This window comes from Sinohyriopsis cumingii, chromosome 4 (genome assembly GCF_028554795.1).
Source record: "Sinohyriopsis cumingii isolate HCF-2022 chromosome 4, ASM2855479v2, whole genome shotgun sequence".
Lineage (NCBI taxonomy): Eukaryota > Metazoa > Mollusca > Bivalvia > Unionida > Unionidae > Sinohyriopsis > Sinohyriopsis cumingii.
Genome location: NC_142964.1, coordinates 56,303,447 through 56,319,027, shown reverse-complemented (window position 1 = coordinate 56,319,027; position 15,581 = coordinate 56,303,447). Strand labels below are relative to the sequence as shown.

General features: G+C 39.8%; 1 protein-coding gene across 1 annotated transcript in view; it reads left to right on the top strand.

Annotated features, from left to right (window-relative positions):
* LOC149801207 (complement C3-like) overlaps positions 1-15,581 on the top strand; it is a 333,137-nt gene that overhangs the window by 131,191 nt on the left and 186,365 nt on the right. Inside the window, exon 12 of the mRNA XM_089955246.1 lies at positions 7,712-7,777. Coding sequence (XP_089811372.1) covers positions 7,712-7,777 — 66 coding nt within the window. The remainder of the gene's footprint in view (positions 1-7,711; positions 7,778-15,581) is intronic.

Genomic DNA, 15,581 nt, shown 5'->3' with positions numbered 1-15,581 from the left:
TTCACTCTTTCGGTGTTGTTGTTTAGTCAAACCTAAATACGTAACAAAACACAATCTCTTTCCCAAAGATGAGATAAACTTTTTACATGTTACTTTTTAAACTGTAAAAAAGAAACAACTTTGTGTATGAGATAAATTACATGTATATGAAATTTCTTGAGTCATGCCACAACCGTGTTATATCTGATTTGTCTTATAATGGAGCGTACTATAGCAGGGTCACACTGTATTTATGGCTTGGGCCAAACTGTATCAGCCCAGCAAATTTTCTACTAATCCGTTCTGTAGCAAACATCATATTACAGTAATGTTCTCTTGACTATCTTCTGCCATTATCCTGCCACTGGACTGGCAATTTTGGCAATTCAGTTTTAGCAGGTAATGTTTTGCTGCTATTAATATGTGCTTTTATTGATGGGTGGAGTAGGGTAAAACTAATTATAATTCTGTTTTAATTACTTGATATTATGGTTATATTGGTTCAAGTCAAAGAATGCTTAAGTTTTGATTGTTGCATGTGGACTGAGGTATCCAACTAGGATTATGTTTTTTTTATTATAGACCTCTAATTACTAATTAGAGGACAGAATTATGTCCTTGGACTGGGGAGTGACTGGTACTGGGGGAAAAGTTATAGAAATGTAATAATAGCAGGGAAGTATTACATAACTAAAATTAGTTTTTTCTCCTAAAAACTACATTTTAGTTTATGTAAACATGAAGATCAAGAAAAACAATTACCAGCTGCGACTGAGAAAATTTGTATGAAAATATTGTGCAGAGAACAAAATTAGCATGTCCAAATCTTGAGTTGTTAGAAGGCTTACTAGAATAAAGACAGTAATACACAAAGTCTTATATTGATGCTAATTTAACATAAAATTTATGAAACTCATTGAAGGATATCAATCATTTCCTTGCCAATGCTTATTTCTTAAATTTCACTTGAAACGATTATTTTTATAAAATCCTGTAAACAGTGTTTCCCTTTATGCACATTTGTGTGTCAGGGATGCACGCTGGAGAAATTGACACACATTTTGTTGCCATGCATTTTTTTCTACGCAAAGGATTCGCATAATGCAATCAGGATTTATTTAATATCCAATGCCTTGGATGAGGGGTGGCATCATGTATACTTTGAGCATAGGCATTGACTGGTTCCCCGCTTGGTTTACTCTCTGTGTTGCGCTCCTCTATTCGTATAGCTATTTCCATCGAGCTGAACAAGATGTCATCTTGATGTTTAACCTCAATGCTTGTTGCACTGGAAAGTGATCGCCAGATTAAAATGTCATGCACTAAGAATCATTAGTGAAGAAAGTGAAAGAAGCAGAACACAAAAGAGTAACTGTGGATCTAACTTGAATGAAAAATGGAGAAAACAATTCCCTTGACTGGAATATGGCACATCCATTAGGATTAATACTGGTGTGACTTCTAATCACATGATTGCGAAGACTGCAAAAGTGAATAATCCTTTTGTGACAGGGTTTAAGAATTTTTAAAAAATCTGCCATCGTTCGCCACAAGATATCTGGAGAACACGTTATAACCCAAGACATTCTTTCACAACAAAGAATTCAGTAAATTTGCCAAGACAAATGTGTTTATTTGGATTACACAGTCAGGGGGTCATTGCAGATTTTGTTGGTTTCTAACTATGCTGCGATAAAAGAAAGATCTTAAAGTTCAATTGTGACTTATTAGAAATAAGATGAATCATTTGCCTCTTGATTTTTGGATAAATTTGTTCTTAGACGAAGTACAATGAAACCGATGATAGTACACATTTTATGACGGGCAGGATATTAACGGCCATTTGGTTAATAAGATTTATTAGGCTTTTTGTATTGGTTTGTATGTAATGTGTTGGTCTATAATATTGCTTCAAAAAGATTATAAGGAGACTGTTAAAAGTATGACTTTCAAAGAAAAATGAACTAATAAAATTATACTTTGAATGGACAATACATTTGTTTGTTAATTGTGCATGTTGGTTTATTTGTATGTTTAGAGAAAGAGAGAGTATGTTGTGCAAGTTGCAGTATCCTGTTTCAGGCTGAAAAAGTACGAGTCAGATTTGAATTTGTCAGTACATTTTTGACCCCCACATTTTTTATTTGAACCCCAGTTCTGACACCGAGGGGTTTTTACCCTCAGTTTTACACCCCTGGGGGATACACTGTTTAAATCTGAATAGTGATTATTGATCTTTAAAGCTTAATATCAGAAGTAACAATTAACACATTCCCCAGTCCATTAAATAATACATCCCCCAGTCCATTAAATAATTAACACACCCCCAATCCATTAAAGAATTAACACATCCCCAATCCATTAAATGCTTAACACATCCCCCAGTCCATTAAATAATTAACACATCCCCCCAGTCCATTAAATAATTGACACATATCCCAGTCCATTAAATAATGAACACATCCCCAATCCATTAAATAATTAACACATCCCCAATCCATTAAATAATTAACACATTCCCCAGTCCATTAAATAATTAACACATTCCCCAATCCATTAAATAATTAACACATTCCCATCCATTAAATAATTAACACATCCCCAATCCATTAAATAATTAACACATCCCCCAATCCATTAAATAATTAACACATTCCCCAGTCCATTAAATAATTAGCATATTCCCCAGTCCATTTAACAGTTAACACATACCACAGTCCATTTAACAGTTAACACATACCACAGGTTTACCTAACTCTCCCAAATTCTTCGACTTTTATTAATGTATGATGTATTTTAGCAGCTTTTATGTTCCTGTTCTAAATTCCAATAGTTCTTGTCTTATTGTCACAATACTTTGTAATTTTTACAATATACCAGTGAATATTTTAAATACTGTATATGTATTTTCATTTGTGGATGGCTTTAATCTTAATGTTGGATTGAACAGCATTTTTAATACATCATTGGCGATATGATGTCCAAGAAATAGGAGCTAATACATGTATGTGGTTTATCAATGACGCTAAAAGTGACTGAAGTAAAGTTATAGGCTGTTAGTTCCATTGATCCTTCATCTTAATTAAATGGACTCTATATAGCACATTTCCATGTATAGCATAGATGTGGTCATAGACCCTGTTTTCAGGATGACTAGATTTAATATTGAATCCAACCCAGTATTAGGTGAGCTTGATTACAGCATAGTACATTTTTATATTTATGATGGTCTAAGGTTGACATTGCCCGGGGTGGGAGTGGGAGACAAGCGCCCAATCCTCCAAAATGCCCCATATGGCCTGCGCCTCTTACTGCCTCTGTCAACTAAAATCCAGCTCCTGGCCTTCGCGCGTGGCTTAGATTTGAAGCCCGGCAGACCATGTTTTCTACTAACAGGAGAAGGGGTGAAGGCGGCCCACTGGCGCCTTAAAACCAGTTGCTTCCGGTAGATGGGACTCGTAAACCTTGGATGGTAGCTCATCTAGGAGAAGGAAAACTCCGTTTCCAAACCTCTGCTGCCTTGTGGCTATACCCACTCATGGGAAAGGCTAAGGGAGTAAACCCCGACAGAAAATCCGGAGATGGAGTCCCTAAGGCGGTATGACATTGACTTCAACATCATTCCGGCAACTCCTGTGACGCCGTTGGTGCCAAGCTGTATCGGCATTCATCGTTCCCTTGGGCACACCAGCTGCGTGGAGAGGGGGGATCTGCTGCATGGGCAACAGCTGATTCTCCATACCACCCTGCCCAGGCTTCATAGCTCCACTGGAGAGGACACTCCAGCGTCGTCGTACGGCGTCGGCACAACACGAGAAGTAGCAGTTTACCGGTTCTAAGTCAAAGCTCGATTGGCGTAGAGCTTGGTGCCAGGGGTTACTTCTGAGGGTGGGAGAGATCATCAGGTCTCACTGGACAGCTACCGCCCGCCTCAAGCTGGGCAGCCCCCAGTCAGTAAGGTGCTGCCCGCCATGGCCTGCCTGCTTCACTGGTTGCGTGGAGCTTAGAGAACCATCTCAACAAGTGGGCCACAAAACTCTGCACCAGGAAAGACTAAAAGAAGAAATAAAAAGACTCCAACTCTTCGTTTTGCAACCTGGAACATCAGGACCATGTGTCCTGGATTGACCACTGACCTACAGCAGATCGACGATGCATGGGAGACTGCCGTCATTGACAGAGAACTCTCCCGACTGAACATTGACATTGCCTGCCTCCAGGAGACCTGACTGGCTGACAGCGGCACCATCAGGGAAGCCAATTACACATTCTTTTGGCAGGGGAAGCCCTTGGATGAACCTAGGCAGCATGGTGTAGGCTTTGCCGTCAAGAACACGCTAATCGCCTTCATTGAACCTCCATCATCAGGTATTGAGAGAATCCTTGCCCTCCGGCTGTCAACATCCTTAGGCCCGGTCAACATCTTCAGTGTGTACGCCCCAACCCTCTACTCCACCTACGAGGAGAAAGACAAGTTTTATGAGGCTCTGGATCAGGCAATATCCAGTATCCCCAACAATGAAAGCCTTTACTTACTAGGAGACTTCAATGCTAGAGTGGGAGCTGACCATGAGGCCTGGTCCACCTGTCTCGGTTTTTACGGAAGGGGCAAGATCAACGAGAATGGTCAGCGACTGCTGGAGATGTGCTGCTCCCACAGCCTATGTGTGACCAACACTTTCTTCAAATGCAAGGAGATCCACCAGGTGTCGTGGAGACACCCACGTTCACGCCACTGGCACCAGCTAGACCTCGTCATCACCAGGCGTGCAGAACTGGCCAGTGTCCTCCTTACCCGCAGGTACCACAGTGCTGATTGTGACACGGACCATTCCCTCGTGGCCAGCAAGGTACGAATATTACCCAAGAAGCTGCACCACGCCAAGAAGAAGGGTCACCCACGTATCAACACCTGCTGTGCAAGCAACCCAGAGAAAACACAGCAGTTCATCAGCAAACTGAAGGAAGCCCTCACCAAAGTGATACCTGATGACACCATTGATTCCAAGTGGTCCCATATCCGTGACTCTGTGTACAATTCAGCCATCACAGCTTACGGGAAGAGGGAGCGAAAGAATGTCGACTGGTATGAGGCAAACTGGGAGGAGATGGAGCCCGTGACTGAGGCAAAGAGGAAAGCCCTCCTGGCATACAAGGCTGCACCTAGCCCCAGAACACTGCAAGCCCTCAGGATTGCAAGGAATAACGCCCAGAAGACCGCCCGCCGCTGTGCCAACACCTACTGGCTGAACCTTTGCAACAGTATACAGACAGCTGCTGACACCGGGGATACAAGAGGAATGTATGAGGGTATCAAAAAGGCAACAGGCCCCCCCAGCTACAAGACCGCCCCGCTCAAGTCCAAGACGGGCGAAGTCATCACAGACCAGGGGAAACAACTGCAGCGATGGGTTGAGCACTATCTCGAGCTATATGCAACCCAAAACAATATCACTGGAACTGCCCTGGACGCCATTCCAGACCTGCCTGTCATGGAGGAGCTAGACACACAGCCCACCCTGGAAGAGCTCGGAAAAGCCATTGATTGCCTTGCCTGTGGGAAGGCTCCTGGAAGCGACGGCATTCCGCCTGAAGTCCTCAAGAGCGGAAAACCAGCACTGCTCCAGCCCCTACACACACTCCTCTGCCTTTGCTGGGAACAGGGATACATCCCACAGGACATGTGTGACGCCAACATCGTCACTCTGTACAAAAACAAAGGAGACCGTAGCGACTGCAACAACTATCGGGCCATCTCCCTCCTCAGCATCGTCGGAAAGGCCTTCGCCCGTGTTGCCTTGGCGCGCTTGCAGATCCTAGCCTTCCGCGTCCACCCAGAGTCCCAGTGTGGACTTAGAGCCGGCAGGTCAACTGTAGACATGATCTTCTCACTACGTCAGCTGCAGGAGAAGTGTCGCGAGCAGCGGATGCCCCTCTACATTGCCTTCATAGACCTGACGAAGGCGTTTGACATGGTTAGTCGGAGTGGACTCTTCAGACTCCTGCAGAAGATCGGCTGCCCCCCCACTTCTGCTTGCTGTCATTCTGTCGTTCCACGAGAACATGCACAGCACAGTGTGCTTCAATGGCGCAACATCTGAAGCATTCCCAGTCATTAGCGGAGTCAAACAAGGCTGTGTCCTTGCACCGACGCTCTTTGCCATCTTCTTCTCCATGCTTCTCCAGTACGCATTCAAGGACTGCAGCGAGGGAGTGTACATCCATACCAGGGCTGACGGCAAGCTGTTCAACATCGCCCGTCTCTGTGCTAAGACTAAAGTCACAGAGGTACTCATCCGTGAATTGCTCTTTGCCGACGATGCAGCCTTGACATCACACACGGAAGATGGACTTCAGCAGCTGGTATGCTGCCTCTCCCATGCATGTAAGGAATTTGGACTGACCATCAGTTTGAAGAAAACAAATGTCATGGCACAGGACACAGACTCCCCTCCCTCTGTCTCCATCGATGGGTACAATTTGGAAGTTGTCGAGAACTTCACATACCTCGGATCTAACATCTCCAGCTCACTCTCCATTGATTCTGAGGTGGGCAGCAGGATTGCCAAGGCAGCAGCAGTGATGGTCAGACTTAACCAGAGGGTCTGGAACAACCCCAACCTCACAGAGAAGACCAAACTGCATGTCTACCAAGCGTGCGTGCTCAGCTCACTTCTCTACAGCAGCAAAACATGGACCACCTATGCAAGACATGAGAGGAAACTCAACAGCTTCCACCTGAGATGTCTGCGGCGCATTCTGCACATCCAGTGGCAGGACAAAGTACCCAACACAGAGGTTCTAGAACGCGCCAACATGAACAGCATGTTCTCCATACTCAGCGAGAGGTGCCTTCGCTGGCTCGGCCATGTCAAGAGAATGGACCCAGGTCGCATTCCCAAGGACCTGTTATATGGGGAGTTAGCAGAAGGTGCACGACCAACTGGACGACCACATCTGCGCTACAAAGATGTTTGCAAGAAGGATATGAAGACAGCAAACATCAATGTCAACGACTGGGAGAGCTGTGCAAACAACCGTTCCAGCTGGCGTCTAGCTGTCAGGCAGGGAGTTCAAAACGCAGAGGAAAAGAGAAGAATAAAGCAAGCTGAAAAGAGAGCTAAAAAGAAGGATAAGCAAAAGCGTACTTTAGAGCTATGCCATCGTCTCTCGTAGACGGACGGATGCCAAGGACATTTTTATAACCTCCCTCAGCTACATTATTGTGAGGGACAACTGTAAATTGCTTGTCTCATAACTGCCTATCCTCTTGTTCTGCAACGTGACCTGATAGTCATTTAAAGAAAATATTGATGTAAACATAAATAACATTGAAGGCTAATTTGGCATTTCATGTAAATTATGGTTTAGATATTTACGATTTTTTTTTGTAGTTTGTTGATTATTGTTTGACTGCAACTAAGAGCACATTATTTGCTATATCATTTTGAGGAAATGGGAGGTAAGTGCCTTTCCAAATTGCACACTAAGACAGCCGTATCAGGCTGGCCCAGGTCGGAATCAAACCTGCAAACCCTTCAGTTATGATACATATGCTCTGTCATCTATATTATCATGGCTTCATGACATTTTATGCAATGTTTTGGGAAATTCTGAGCCTGTTTGAAATGATAGTAAATAACTAAGTACAGTGCTGCTTTATATTGTTTTACAGATACAACTTTGTCATTGTATTCTTTTATTATGTTAATCCAATCTTTCTTTAATACAGGACAAACAGAATATGAAGCTTGAGGCACGAATAGATGCAGATGCATATGATGGAGTAGTTATATTGGTAAGTACAATTCATTTTATAAAAATGGATCCAAATTTAAGTTTTCCATTAAATATAGAAGAATGGAGATTTTTTTTCTTAACAGTGTCTTAAAGTTGTACATTTATACACTTTATGTATAATGTTTTGCAAATGTAATATTTTTGGTAATGAACATATTTAGGGTTTTACATCTTTTCACTTGATTTACTCTGAAAACGTACACCACTTTGTAGGTCACAAATGAGTCAGATTTATACCAGCTACAGTTTTCATGTATGAATGAACTGTTATAATGGAGAGGAACACGCAAGATCAGACAAATAAAATTCACTCACTTCTGGTAAATGACACCATAGTCATTGATGACACTGACATTGCAAATGTTTTCAATGATTTTTTCACCAACATTACCACAAAGTTAAAAGAACCAGTGATAGAAAACAACTTTAATGAACTGAAAAAGTTCTGCAGCAGCAAAATCTCTAGGGAGGTATGTTTCTCCATCCCACCAGTATCGAAAAACTTTGTTAAAAAATGTCTCAATGAATTTGATACCAAGAAAGTTACAGGGCTTGATCAGATTGGTCCACGACTCATTAAATCTTCTGCCTCTGCTATTGTAGATAGCATAACATTCATTTACAATTTAAGTTTTGCAACCTCATCTGTCCCCAAAATATGGAAAACTGCAAAAGTAACTCCTATTCACAAATCTGGTTCTAAGGATGACGCTGATAACTACCGACCAATCTCAATGCTACCAAACTTGTCAAAATTGATCGAAAAACATGTCCATGACTCATTCGTGTCATATTTAACCCTTTACCTCAGAGCATAATTATAAAGTGCAGCATGCTGTAAATAGAACACCTGTTTCATATTCAACTCCTTATGCATAGGCCTGCTTGTTAATTGTTAAGCAGTGTAATGTATTTACGTTTAACAGCAATTTTAACCATTTTACATTTTTTGGTAAACATCTATTATGTGTGGAAAAATTTAAAAGTAAAGTCCGATTGTTATAGCTGTGTAAATATTTTTCAAGGAAGAATTTTTTGTATGTGCTTTAAAAATTTGAGAGAACTCATTCACCATCATGTCACTGAGGCCGCGTGACCAACCGTAGCTGTCATTTCTCATGCTTGAAATTTACAACTTTTTCTTCTGTGTCTACATCACTAAGTCTTCTGAATTTGATAATTTATAAAAACTAATTGCTGCCTACATCAATATCAGAGCCTTTACCCAAGTTATTGAATCTTTCATAGTTGTGATTCTAATTATGAAAACTTTGTAAGTATTGAATGAAATCCGCGACCTTCATTTTGGAGAGTGGAGATTATGACCCAGTTACTTTAAATAGCAGATATCAACCTGAGCATAAACAGTGACCTCATGATCTGACGGCAAAAAAGGACAAATCTTGTTAGTGATGGACTGTGTCTGACATGGAAGGATAAACATTTGCAAATGGTCTGTCCTGATAGACTACTTGGTGTTCTGGTAGATAATAACCTATCATGGACTGAACATATCAGACATGTCTGTAAAAAAAAAGTCAATTCAGGTTGATGGCTTCTCAGTATGATAAGACATTTTCTCCCTGAAAACTATTTTATAACAGTTACATACAACCCTATTTAGACTACTGTAATACAGTATGGGGTAATTCAAATGATAAAAACACAGCAAAGCTGGCACATCTTAAAAAAAAGCATATGGACTAATATCAATCCAGAAAGAAAGGAAGGAAAATTTAGCTGGTAGGTTAAAATTATTACCTATGAAAGACTGAATCTGTTTGAGAAAAGCCAAATTAATGTACAGGGTATCCCATAATAGTGCTCCTGCATGTTTACAATCACTATTCCAGTATAGGCTACCTGGTTAATACTCCCCACCTGCAATCCATGTATACCAAACAGTATAAAATTTCCAAAGCAAACAAGGAGTTATTTTAAAAAAAGTTTCCAATATTCCGGAACTCTGCTCTGGAATAGTATTCCAGTTGAGATTAGTAATGTCCACTTTATTTCCTTCTTCCAAACCCAATACATCCAATGGCTTCAGAGATGCAGCTAAAATAAATAAATTCCTTTGTATGAGCGCCACAAGGTAGATTAGTTCATTAATTGTGTTACCCTCTTTAAATAAGGTCATTGTTACTATTATTATTATTATTATTACTCGCATTTTAATGTTTGCAATCCAGTTGTTATTTATGTTGTAGTCTTGAGGCGCTTTGGATGCGGGAGGTCGTGGGTTCAATCCATGGCCAAGTCACTCCAAAGACTTACAAAAATGGTACTTACAGCTGCCTCACTTGGAGCTCAGCATTAAGAGGTTAGTGTTAGGACTGGTCGGCCTGGTGTCAGGATAATGTGACTGGGTTGGACATCATGCTTCATGTGTGCGGCATGATGCCCCAGTGCCTGACATCACTATAAACTACCACACTGCAGACATCATAGCGATATGACTGAACAGTTGTTACAGCTACATTAAAAATCCATATCACATCACATCACATAGAAGAATGTCACAAATATAGTCCATGCAGAGAAATCAGCCCACTACATTATTAAGATCATGGAAAGTTCCAGCTGCAAAGAGTTCTTCGAGATTACTGACAAGCTAATGTCAAGGAACAAATAAACACCACTTCCAACTACCTTCTCTCCAGTCGACCTTCCGGACATGTTTGCAGATTTCTTCCGTGACAAAGTACAAACCATTAGAGATAAGCATGACACCACAATTTCAATTGACTCGTCGTCACCATACAGTTGGGATACAGAATTTGAGCAGCAACCATTAACAGTATTAAACCTGTCTCTATGGATTTTGTACGTACAATCATGATGAAGAGTGCACCAAAGTCATGTGAACTTGATCCAATTCCAACATCACTGCTGCTTGAGTGCTTAGATCCAGTATTGCCTTCACTAACTGATGTTATTAATACCTCTCTCTCCTCATGGGAATTCACATCATTTTTCAAAACTGCTATTGTAAAGCCTCTGCTGAAGAAACTAACACTAGACCATAACGATTTAAAGAACTACCGCCCACTTTCTAATCTCCCATTCATTTAAAAAATCTTAGAAAAGGTTGTTCTATGCCAGCTTGTATCTCATCTAAATTCAAACAGTCTTTTTAGCAGTGTACAATCTGCATATTGCCCTTTCCACAGTACTGAAACTACACTTCTAAAAGTAGTTAATGACATTCTCTCTGCATTGGATAGCAGAAGGATTACAGTCCTCACCCTCCTTGATTTGTCTGCAGCATTTGACACAACAGACCATGATATATTACTTCACTGTCTCCAGCATGTATTTGCCATTCATGATACAGCCTTACTGTGGTTCGTGTCCTACTTGGTCAACAGGATCTATGCTGTGGTGTTCCACAAGGGTCTGTTCTTGGACCTGTTCTCTTCATTCTGTACACTCAGTCGCTCTCAAGTGTCATTGATCATCATCCAGTGTCTCACCAATTGTACGCTGATGACACCCAAATATACAAATCTAGCCACCAAACTGAAGTTGATGCTACCATCCAAGGTGTAAAGAGGTGCATTTCTGATGTGAAATCATGGATGACTTGTAACAATCTGCAGATGAATGATGATAAAACTGAGGCCATTCTGATCACAACACAAAGACTTTCTCATTCACATCCTTTACCTCAAACAATAAATATCAGCAACGGCAACATTAAATTCACACAATCAGTGCGAAACCTAGGTGTTACTCTGGACAGTACTCTCACATTGCACCAACATGTCATGAACATATGCAAGGCTGCATATCTTGAGCTGAGACGCATCAGCTCAGTTTGCAGATATCTTTCAGTTGATGCCACTTATGTGTGTTCATTAGTACTTTCAAGACTGGACTATTGTAACTCAATTCTGTCTGGTTCATCTCAATATCTACTCCAGAAACTTCAAAAAGTTCAAAACACAGCTGCTCGGATGATACTTGTAGCATCACGATCAGAGCACACCTCCCCGCTGCTCTGTACCTACACTGGCTATCCATTCGATCCAGAATCAAATACAAAATTTGTTCTCTGTGCTACATTTCACTGTTGGACTCTAGTCCAACATACCTATCCGACCTCACCCATGTGTACACACCAGCAAGATACTTACACTTCTCTTCTGACAATTGTATACTCATTATTCCCACTATGAAAATAAAGTCATATGGAGAGTGTTCTTTTGCATACCAGGGCCCAGCAGTGTGGAATGAATTGCCCACTGAACCTAGACACAAAGACACAGTTATCACATTCAAGAGGGCTCTCAAAACTCACTTATTTCGACTGCAAGAACAAACTTAAAGACCTAATAATGTTTCCTACCTGAAATATTCTCAGCATGTTTTTTTATTTTTTAATGTTTTTCTAATTTCATGTTGTTTGTTTTTGTAATAATATTATTATGTTTCTTATCTGTTGTCTAATGTGGTAAAGCGCTTAGAGCTTCTAAAGATTAGGCGCTATACAAAGTCCTCATTATTATTATTATTATATTTCTTGGGGCAGAATTTTGTCAGAAAATGGGATAATGTACATTGGGAAATATAAATTAAGACCTCAGTCAGTACTATATATAACGTGCAAATTTGTTCTCTTAGTAAATTCCAATATGAGTTGAATTGCATTGTTATTTTCTCACAATACTTCCATTTTTTGCTTAAGAATTGTGAATTATGTTTCAAATACAGTCCAGTCTTTTTGATCCAACACATCTGATTCCATTACAAAACATGGATCCCCTGTTTTATATTGCTCACAGTTTGTTTTACGGCCTGTATTTAAATTTTTATGTGTTACATGTTGATTTTACCAATGAACACACTGCTGTCATCTTGATGGGCATTCTAGCAAAAAATTTGCCAAACCTACAGTGCTGGTTTTTACCATGTAAATGTAGTCACTTTTTCTCCTCCATTTATCCACTGATTTAGAGAATATCTCTATTTTGGCATAACCTAGCCTGCTTTATTATCCAGTAGCTTTGATGCGAGTAAAATTACAGTGAATAACATTTGACTTAGTTCCAACTGCTGTTACAGCCATGAATATGTAGGAGTTTGGATTACAAGGAAAGAAGCAGGTCACCAAGTATAAACTTTAAACATCAGATAATGTTGGAGTTGTCCTTACCTCAATTTCAAATACATATGGCTCTGTTCTAAAGAATGGCAAATTCAATTGTGAAAGGAGATATTAACTTAATTTTTCAGAAAACTTTACAGCATAGTACTGCAATAAATGAAGCTTGTTATCATCGCAGAGGTTGCTGCTTTAAAGAGTAAGCCAGTATAGGAAAACAAAACTCCTGTGACTTTTAGATAAGGGGAATCCATAACTTTTATGGTTGGATCAGTTGCATCCTCCACTACCTACCCCATCAATACGGGATAATTCTGCTATAAGCACGCAGCACAGGTGTATTATTTCACTCCTAGACAGAACCCAGCATGTGCAGTTCAGCAGCACATTATAATGACCTGGTTCCAAAAACAATATGGCATTTTTCAGGGCTCAATCCTAGCATCTGTCTTATTTCTCTTTGACATTAATGAATTTTTATTTTATATAGATTACATAAAAGCTGATAAGCATGCAGATGATGCAGAATTTCATATAGTTGGGTGATGACAGCAACACAATCCAAGAACCGCTGCACTTCAGTCTTAAAGGAGACCAGAAACCAATGGAAATGTAGAATAATAATAAAAGTACTATAGCAGAAAACCGAAAACCTTATTGTGAAGTATCATCTGCGACCGTAATGCCAATATTTAAATATTGGCCTATCTTCTAGGAGCTGAATTTCCGTGACCTCGTATGCAAAATTTCCGCGCCTATTCAGTTACTTTCGGGATGTGATGTCACAGTAGCGACTCCAGCAGCCCAAGTGGGAGTTGCCAGAGTAAAAGACAATACCGTTTTGCGTTGCTTACGGGTGTAATAGAACATTAAGAATAGCCTGTTGACATTTTTAACAAATCTTTTCCGAAAGATAAAGGCATAATGAAAGAATGGGTACATTATTACAAATGAGTCGATTTCAAAGCAACACCATACAGCACTATGTGCACGTTACATTTCTCAAAGGAATGTTACGAGAGGGATCATGAAAAAATAGCAGCTCAAAGATACGCAAATGCTAGGCCTAGACTAACAGTTGGCGCTGTTCCTGACATACCTTTGTACATTTTAAATCCTGGGAAAAGTGTTAAAAATGTGTGAGTTACGAAAATAGGCAGAAGGACGAGAAAGTGACTACAAAATGCAAAAATCAATCCACATATCTTTTATCTAAAAACAGCAGTGCTAAAAGCAAATCTGATAGCCCGACACCCTGGGCCCCTTCTGGCTTTAGTTCCGCCCATACTGTATTCAAAGTGAGGTGCCCGTCAGGCTTGTTGAAATAATAATTGTTTGCCTGAGGAAACTTTGATTGCACTGGTGAAATGAGTAAATGTATTTTCAAGATGTTGACATACATGCCTTAACACGGCACAATCTAAATAAAATCACCACTGTCCTAGGTGAAATTTAGATTTGATTTTAATCAAATGGAAGCTTTGCTAAAAATAAGATTCTAAACCTGTCGTGTTTCGAGAAAACAATTTTCAGTAATCTTATAAAAATTAAAATTTAACAAAAAAAATCATTGTATACATGTAGTATGCATAAACGGTAATCTGTAATAATTAGAACTGATATAAAACTATTCCTTGGGCAGTTTAAAAAGCAGCGATTAAAAACAATGAGGTCAAAGTTTTACATTAACTGTCTGACAATAGAACGGGGGGGGGGGGGGCTATTGTCTTTTCTCCCTGTGATACGCCTTATTATTCCCCCATGACAAGCCCCTTTTGCATATTCTGGTCAGTTCTGGCTAAATTGCAAAATAGCTAAAGATTCGATTTAAGCACGCAAACGATAAAGCCGATGTGACTAATGAACATAATCCTTATCCTTGCATTGATCTTGTGAAAAGGACTGCCCTTCGGACATACTTCAGAGAAGCCATGTTCGACAGTGTATGTATGCGTAAGCACCAGCAATTGATAACCAAATAAACGATGCCTATTTTGTTGTTACTTATGATGCCATGGACTTCATTTTAACAGTTCAAATCTGCAGTCACAAATTACAGTACTTGTGGCAACTGTTTTTCTCATGTTTTATACCCCACCTTATTTCCTTAGGTTTAAGTCTTAATGCATGTAACACTGTCTGCTGAATAAAATATTTATTCAGAATTAGTTCTTTAGGGCCACATATACTGCATGGTATATTTTGTTTTATTCCTTGTAATTTAATCATGATAATTAAACTTTTCATGTACGGTAGAGGAATGTCAGGTGTTAACTGGCCCAGTTTCTTTGGCGGAGATGGAGATGCAATTTTGTTTGCAGAGAAAATTTCAAAGTGATCATTTATTTAAGCTAATTGGTGACAATTTTATTCTTTTAATTTTTTTAAATACTATAATACTGTTGTAGTTGTTTAAAAAATCTGAAATTTACTTGAATAATGTTTAATCTTCACGTTCTATTTACTGAAGAAGAAAAACAAAAAAAAATTGTTGTATGATATTCATTATTTCGTCCAGTGCCAGTTTAGACGTGTGTGCGTGTGATTTGAATTTTTAACATAGCTTTAACAATTTTTCAGTCATATCACTACAATGTCTGCAGTGTGGCAGTTTAGACTGTGGATTACATACGTTATATTTAAAAATGATTTGGTGTTGTGGTTTTTTCTTCTGACAAATGAAAATTGACAGACA